The 8,877-nt window shown below is 31.9% G+C and overlaps 1 protein-coding gene across 1 annotated transcript; it reads right to left on the bottom strand.

Annotated features, from left to right (window-relative positions):
- Positions 1-3,660: 3,660 nt before the first annotated feature.
- LOC148270832 (uncharacterized) lies at positions 3,661-6,314 on the bottom strand. The gene is made up of 2 exons (XM_088242157.1): positions 5,928-6,314; positions 3,661-5,399 (listed from the first exon to the last, which is right to left on the bottom strand). Exons 1-2 carry the CDS (start codon positions 6,174-6,176, stop codon positions 3,795-3,797), a joined length of 1,854 nt encoding a protein of 617 aa, XP_088098283.1. The 5' UTR covers positions 6,177-6,314; the 3' UTR covers positions 3,661-3,794.
- Positions 6,315-8,877: the final 2,563 nt, after the last annotated feature.

Genomic DNA, 8,877 nt, shown 5'->3' with positions numbered 1-8,877 from the left:
TGATTAAGAGAGAAAAAAACATCGTCTTTCGGTGATTAAATGTGATTAAAAAACGTCGTCTTTGGGTGATTAAATATGTAAAATAACATCGTGTTATGGTGACCTAATAATTAATGCAACTCGTGTTTTGGTTTTTAAAAGAGTCAGTAAGCATCGTCCTTTGGTGAATAAATGCGTAAATAATAACCGTCTTAAGGTGATTAAATGCGTAAATAAACACCGTCTATTGTTAAATAAATAGGTAAATAATCACCTTCTTCAGGTGATTAAAGTCGTAAATAAACACCGTCTTGCGGTGAGTAAATGCGTAAACAAACACCGTATTTTGGTGAAAATACTCGTAAAAAACGTCGTCTTTGAGCGATTAAATATGTTAAATAACATCGTGTAATGGTGATAAAATAAGGAAATGAAACTCCCGTTTTAGTGAGTAAGAGAGAAAAAACATCGTCTTTCGGTGATTTAGACAGAAAAAAAACATCGTTTTTCGGTGATAAAAGGCGGTAAAAAATGGTCGTCATTAGGTGTTTAAATATGTCAAATAACAACGTATTTTGGTGAATAAACTCGTAAAAAACGTCGTCTTTGAGCGATTAAATATGTTAAATAACATCGTGTCATGGTGATTAAATAAGGAAATGAAACTCCCGTTTTGGTGATTGAAAGAGACAGGAAAAATCATCTTTCGGTGATTTAGACAGAAAAAAAACATCGAATTTCGGTGATAAAATGCGGTAAAAAATGGTCGTCATTAGGTGTTCAAATATGTAAAATAACATCGTGTTATGGTGATTAAATAAGGAAATGAAACTCCTGTTTTGGTGATTGAGAGAGAAAAAAACATCGTCTTTCGGTGATTAAATGTGTTTAAAAAACGTCGTCTTTGGGTGATTAAATATGTAAAATAACATCGTGTTATGGTGATTAAATAAGGAAATGAAACTCCTGTTTTAGTGATTAAAAGAGACAATAAACATCATCTTTCGGTGATTTAGACATAAAAAAAACATCGTATTTCGGTGATAAAATGCGGTAAAAAATGGTCGTCATTGGGTGTTTAAATATGTAAAATAACATCGTGTTATGGTGATAAAAAAAGGAAATGAAACTCCCGTTTTGGTGATTAAGAGAGAAAAAAACATCGTCTTTCGGCGATTAAATGTGTTAAAAAAACGTCGTCATTAGGTGTTTAAATATGTTAAATAACATCGTGTTATGGTGATTAAATAAGGAAATGAAACTCCTGTTTTAGTGATTAAAAGAGACAATAAACATCATCTTTCGGTGATTTAGACATAAAAAAAACATCGTATTTCGGTGATAAAATGCGGTAAAAATGGTCGTCATTAGGTGTTTAAATATGTAAAATAACATCGATTTATGGTGATTTAATAAGGAAATGAAACTCCCGTTTTGGTGATTTAGACAGAAAAAAAACATCGTATTTCGGTGATAAAACGCGGTAAAAAATGGTCGTCATTAGGTGTTTAAATATGTAAAATAACATCGTGTTATGGTGATTAAATAAGGAAATGAAACTCCCGTTTTGGTGATTAAGAGAGAAAAAAACATCGTCTTTCGGTGATTTAGACAGAAAAAAAACATCGTATTTCGGTGATAAAATGCGGTAAAAAATGGTCGTCACTAGGCGTTTAAATATGTAAAATAACACCGTATTTTGGTGAATAAACTCGTAAAAAACGTTGTCTGTGAGCGACTAAATATGTAAAATAACATCGTGTTATGGTGACCTAATAAGTAAATGCAACTCATGTTTTGGTTATTAAAAGAGTCAGTAAGCATCGTCCTTTGGTGAATAAATGCGTAAATAATAACCGTCTTAAGGTGATTAAATGCGTAAATAAACACCGTCAATTGTTAAATAAATAGGTAAATAATCACCTTCTTCAGGTGATTAAAGTCGTAAATAAACACCGTCTTGCGGTGAGTAAATGCGTAAACAAACACCGTATTTTGGTGAATATACTCGTAAAAAACGTCGTCTTTGAGCGATTAAATAAGTTAAATAACATCGTGTTATGGTGATTAAATAAGGAAATGAAACTCCCGTTTTGGTGATTAAGAGAGAAAAAAACATCGTCTTTCGGTGATAAAATGAGTTAAAAAAACGTCGTCATTAGGTGTTTAAATATGTTAAATAACATCGTGTTATGGTGATAAAATAAGGGAATGAAACTCCCAATTTGGTGATTAAGAGAGAAAAAAACATCGTCTTTCGGTGATTTAGACAGAAAAAAAACATCGTATTTCGGTGATAAAATGCGGTAAAAAATGGTCGTCATTAGGTGTTTAAATATGTAAAATAACATCGTGTTATGGTGATTAAATAAGGAAATGAAACTCCCGTTTTAGTGATTAAGAGAGAAAAAAACATCGTCTTTCGGTGATTTAGACAGAAATAAAACATCGTATTTCGGTGATAAAATGCGGTAAAAAAAGGTCGTCATTAGGTGTTTAAATATGTAAAATAACACCGAATTTTTGTGAATAAACTCGTAAAAAACGTTGTCTTTGAGCGACTAAATATGTAAAATAACATCGTGTTATGGTGATTAAATAAGGAAATGAAACTCCCGTTTTGGTGATAAGAGAGAAAAAACATCGTATTTCGGTGATAAAATGCGGTAAAAAATGGTCGTCATTAGGTGTTTAAATATGTAAAATAACACCGTATTTTGGTGAATAAACTCGTAAAAAACGTTGTCTTTGAGCGACTAAATATGTAAAATAACATCGTGTTATGGTGATTAAATAAGGAAATGAAACTCCCGTTTTGGTGATAAGAGAGAAAAAAACATCGTATTTCGGTGATAAAATGCGGTAAAAAATGGTCGTCATTAGGTGTTTAAATATGTCAAATAACATCGTGTTATGGTGATTAAATAAGGAAATGAAACTCCCGTTTTGGTGATAAGAGAGAAAAAAACATCGTATTTCGGTGATAAAATGCGGTAAAAAATGGTCGTCATTAGGTGTTTAAATATGTAAAATAACACCGTATTTTGGTGAATAAACTCGTAAAAAACGTTGTCTTTGAGCGACTAAATATGTAAAATAACATCGTGTTATGGTGACCTAATAAGTAAATGCAACTCGTGTTTTTGTTATTAAAAGAGTCAGTAAGCATCGTCCTTTGGTGAATAAATGCGTAAATAATAACCGTCTTAAGGTGATTAAATGCGTAAATAAACACCGTCAATTGTTTAATAAATAGGTAAATAATCACCTTCTTCAGGTGATTAAAGTCGTAAATAAACACCGTCTTGCGGTGAGTAAATGCGTAAACAAAACCGAATTTTAGTGAATAAACTCGTAAAAAACGTCGTCTTTGAGCGATTAAATATGTTAAATAACATCGTGTTATGGTGATTAAATGAATACCAGAAACTTAAAAGGCTCTATGTGCCATGGACAAAAAAGGAAAGCAGACGGGAAATTAAAAATACACATAATAATTCAAAGAAAACATTATTTTATTTTTATGCCAAATCAACAAAAGAGCATATTTTAATGTAGTTTAGTAAAAAATATATAAAAAAGACATATTAAACTAAGTATAAAATCAAAAAAACAAATAATTTAAAAGAAAGTCTCATGTACCGTTGTTAGTTTCTTTTAAAAGGGCCAAAGTGCCCTGCTCTCTAAAGCAATAAAGGTGTTAGTGCCTTAGTGAGAATAAAGAAATAGGTACATCCACTGTTTCATCTATCTATAATAGTGATGTGACGACGATGAAAATTCCCATGGTATTTATAATTCAGTATAATTACTATTTAGCACCCAACATCGTGTATATCTAAAATTCTATTATAAAACTGTTTATGTTCTTCCGTGTGCAAGTAAGGTATTAGATTTTTGAGATCTTTTTTCTTATCTTCTGTTATTTTGCTCTTGCAATTCAGCATGGGTAAGAAATAATTATCTAAATCCGATAACTTTTTGTTCTTCTTCAATAATCTTACAATTTTCCAGGGCTCTATAGAGTTGTGGGTCTCTTTCATTTTGACAACGAAAGGATTATCACTTACGAATTTCAAGCGATGAGCCTTCGATATCTGCATTGTGGTAGTATTCAAAAATGTTTCGGCAGCCAATTTAAAATCCATGAAATCATGTGATGTCATTGAAATAACATTAAAAGGCTGCTTGTCACGAGTATTTTTCATCATATCAACAAGATCTGCAGGAACAATGGAATGTGTTACTCGTTTCCTTTTTTCGATTAAAGCAAAGTCCCTGTCGCAGCTAAGGAATGAATGCCCGCTCATTAAAAATTTATGCTCTATCGATGTAAAAACTTTTTTATACACAAGATATGCCCATAAAAATATCATCATTTTATTTTTATTTTGTCCACTACAATTGTCACTCCACATGATGAGATTCTCCTTTCTTATAAAATTATTAGAAAACATTTTGTAAATGCAGGATGCTATCGCATTTCCCCCTCTTCCTGTAATAGCTTCATGCCACATAAGCATATACCCATCACCGGTATTTTCGATATGCACACCCAAATTGAAATTTGATAATTGTCGCGAATAGTACATGGGCCCATGAGTTAAAGTTGGTGTCAGCAAAACTTGTTGCAAGTCCATGGCGGCAGTGCATATATTACTACTCGGCATCTGTGATTTTTTTATATCAAGTGACATCTGTTTTGTTGCTTTTTCTGCTTTTCGATGGTGTAATTCAAGTTGATTCTTCAGTATTGTTTTATTAGATGGATCGGCATTTATTTTAGCAACATAGAGGTCGCACGTTGCACATGTATCAGTTCGTTTCTGGCCAAATTTTAAATTCGGAAACTCCTTTCCAAAAATTTTAGAGTAGAACTTATATGTGACTTTTGACTCCGGAAAAGATATCTTAAATGCTTTAAACAAACGATGTATATTTAAATCTGGACTTAAGTATTCTTTCTCTGATCTCGCTCGACCATAATGACTTACAAGTCTGGGAAACATATTTACATGTTGTTTAATTTCATCCTCATCTTCGTCTGAATATTTTCGTTTTTTCTTATTGATGTTTCCTCTTGATTCCAAGTAGGTTGTATGTCCTTGTTTCTTTTTATCGAGTAGTACTTGAATCTTTTTTGGAGAAAGGGAAAAAATGTTCATGAACGTTGCTTTGCACACACCGACAACATTTCCCTTGCCATCTGGAAGCATATAATATGCGGTGCATTGTCGCCTACTTAGAGCAGGAGATTCATAGGTTCCATGCCTTCTTCTTTTAATTTCTGTCAAATGGATTAATCCCATCAGAAAAGAAGATTGCTTTTCATTGTTTTTTAACGCATAGAATTCCGTGAACAATGACATCTTTTGTTCGAAAGGTATTTCTTTGCAGTTATAGCTGCATTTGCAGATACACTAAAATAAAAAATGAAGTGAATGAAAGCAACATAGATAATATAGGTACGCAACCGTGGGCGTATCTTAGGGACTTAGGGTCAATATCTATCACTCAGTAGAAACTAAACTAGAGGAACTAAATGTGGTGGAGTGTAATAATGATATAGTAATTTCTCCCGGTTGCAATCATTAGGGCGTAACTTATTTTCTGATATGCCGTTAACATAGTTATTTACACATTAATAATAATATTTACGAAAATATCCATGAAAATATAATTATTAAGGTTTAATTATCTTTAAACGAATTTATAATAAAAAATATATTTTTAAATTCTTTTTTTTGCTCTCCTAAAAACAAGTAAAAATAAAGTTTCACCCAAATACCTCTGACCGGGAGATTTAAAAAATTGAATTCAATACAAATACTCCATTTAAACTATGTCATGGTTGGCAGAAAATTACAGGTTGGCACATCCCTAGCGCATGATGAGTGACATTTTATCTAGTAGAGACAACCGGTGAAGATTTAAAACAATGTACAAACCTCTTGATTTGGGGGTCGTTTTGCAGGAATCAACTTTCTATTGGATGTAAAATATTCTTGTCCAGAATCTTTTAGCTTCTTTCGGGCCACTTGGGCACTTTTTTCCCCCTTTTTACGTCTTTTAACGCCACCACTATTCACAGAGACCGGTTCATTGTCAACCATTTTGATACAAATAGCATATGACTGGCGATGGCACTTAACACCTTTTAAAGGAAAACAGATGTTGGTACTTACAACCAACGCCATCTTTAGAATTTTTTATAAAATATTATTTGTACTACAATGGCATTTATACCCTTCTGTAGGACATTGGCCTTGGCACATACTATCCATTTCTTAAATAAAATCATTTTCGTTATTTATGGCACTTACACCCTTTTAAGTTTCTGGTATTCAAATAAGGAAATGAAACTCCCGTTTTGGTGATTAAGAGAGAAAAAAAACATCGTCTTTCGGTGATTTAGACAGAAAAAAAACATCGTATTTCGGTGATAAAATGCGGTAAAAAATGGTCGTCGTTAGGTGTTTAAATATGTCAAATAACATCGTGTTATGGTGATTAAATAAGGAAATGAAACACCCATTTGGTGATTAAGAGAGAAAAAAACATCATCTTTCGGTGATTTAGACAGAAAAAAAACATCGTCTTTCGGTGATAAAATGCGGTAAAAAATGGTCGTCATTTGGTGTTTAAATATGTAAAATAACATCGTGTTATGGTGATTAAATAAGGAAATGAAACTCCTGTTTTAGTGATTAAAAGAGACAACAAACATCATCTTTCGGTGATTTAGACATAAAAAAAACATCGTATTTCGGTGATAAAATGCGGTAAAAAATGGTCGTCATTAAGTGTTTAAATATGTAAAATAACATCGTGTTATGGTGATTAAATAAGGAAATGAAACTCCCGTTTTGGTGATTAAGAGAGAAAAAAACATCGTCTTTCGGTGATTTAGACAAAAAAAAACATCGTATTTCGGTGATAAAATGCGGTAAAAAATGGTCGTCATTAGGTGTTTAAATATGTAAAATAACATCTTGTTATGGTGATTAAATAAGGAAATGAAACTCCTGTTTTGGTGATTAAGAGAGAAAAAAACATCGTCTTTCGGTGATTTAGACAAAAAAAAACATCGTATTTCGGTGATAAAATGCGGTAAAAAATGGTCGTCATTAGGTGTTTAAATATGTAAAATAACATCGTGTTATGGTGATTAAATAAGGAAATGAAACTCCCGTTTTGGTGATAAGAGAGAAAAAAACATCGTATTTCGGTGATAAAATGCGGTAAAAAATGGTCGTCGTTAGGTGTTTAAATATGTAAAATAACATCGTGTTATGGTGATTTAATAAGGAAATGAAACTCCCGTTTTGGTGATTTAGACAGAAAAAAAACATCGTATTTCGGTGATAAAACGCGGTAAAAAATGGTCGTCATTAGGTGTTTAAATATGTAAAATAACATCGTGTTATGGTGATTAAATAAGGAAATGAAACTCCCGTTTTGGTGATAAGAGAGAAAAAAACATCGTATTTCGGTGATAAAATGCGGTAAAAAATGGTCGTCGTTAGGTGTTTAAATATGTAAAATAACATCGTGTTATGGTGATTTAATAAGGAAATGAAACTCCCGTTTTGGTGATTTAGACAGAAAAAAAACATCGTATTTCGGTGATAAAACGCGGTAAAAAATGGTCGTCATTAGGTGTTTAAATATGTAAAATAACATCGTGTTATGGTGATTAAATAAGGAAATGAAACTCCCGTTTTGGTGATTAAGAGAGAAAAAAACATCGTCTTTCGGTGATTTAGACAGAAAAAAAACATCGTATTTCGGTGATAAAATGCGGTAAAAAATGGTCGTCATTAGGTGTTTAAATATGTAAAATAACACCGTATTTTGGTGAATAAACTCGTAAAAAACGTTGTCTTTGAGCGACTAAATATGTAAAATAACATCGTGTTATGGTGATTAAATAAGGAAATGAAACTCCCGTTTTGGTGATAAGAGAGAAAAAAACATTGTATTTCGGTGATAAAATGCGGTAAAAAATGGTCGTCATTAGGTGTTTAAATATGTAAAATAACACCGTATTTTGGTGAATAAACTCGTAAAAAACGTTGTCTTTGAGCGACTAAATATGTAAAATAACATCGTGTTATGGTGATTAAATAAGGAAATGAAACTCCCGTTTTGGTGATAAGAGAGAAAAAAACATTGTATTTCGGTGATAAAATGCGGTAAAAAATGGTCGTCATTAGGTGTTTAAATATGTAAAATAACACCGTATTTTGGTGAATAAACTCGTAAAAAACGTTGTCTTTGAGCGACTAAATATGTAAAATAACATCGTGTTATGGTGATTAAATAAGGAAATGAAACTCCCGTTTTGGTGATAAGAGAGAAAAAAACATTGTATTTCGGTGATAAAATGCGGTAAAAAATGGTCGTCATTAGGTGTTTAAATATGTAAAATAACACCGTATTTTGGTGAATAAACTCGTAAAAAACGTTGTCTTTGAGCGACTAAATATGTAAAATAACATCGTGTTATGGTGATTAAATAAGGAAATGAAACTCCCGTTTTGGTGATAAGAGAGAAAAAAACATTGTATTTCGGTGATAAAATGCGGTAAAAAATGGTCGTCATTAGGTGTTTAAATATGTCAAATAACATCGTGTTATGGTGATAAAATAAGGAAATGAAACTCCTGTTTTGGTGATTAAGAGAGAAAAAAACATCGTATTTCGGTGATAAAATGCGGTAAAAAATGGTCGTCATTAGGTGTTTAAATATGTAAAATAACATCGTGTTATGGTGATTAAATAAGGAAATGAAACTCCTGTTTTGGTGATTAAGAGAGAAAAAAACATCGTCTTTCGGTGATTAAATGTGTTAAAAAAACGTCGTCTTTGGGTGATTAAATATGTAAAATAACATCG

This window comes from Micrasema longulum, unplaced genomic scaffold, assembly GCF_059751315.1.
Source record: "Micrasema longulum isolate JH-2025_06_02 unplaced genomic scaffold, ASM5975131v1 h1tg003356l, whole genome shotgun sequence".
Lineage (NCBI taxonomy): Eukaryota > Metazoa > Arthropoda > Insecta > Trichoptera > Brachycentridae > Micrasema > Micrasema longulum.
This window is presented reverse-complemented; position numbering and strand designations above follow the sequence as displayed.

Excerpts from the sequence above, each read along its gene's own strand:
- LOC148270832 (XM_088242157.1), bottom strand. The coding sequence starts at position 6,176 with ATGGCGTTGGTTGTAAGTACCAACATCTGTTTTCCTTTAAAAGGTGTT. Across the intron at positions 5,400-5,927 it reads AACGACCCCCAAATCAAGAG|TGTATCTGCAAATGCAGCTA; the intron begins GTTTGTACATTG and ends TTTTTATTTTAG.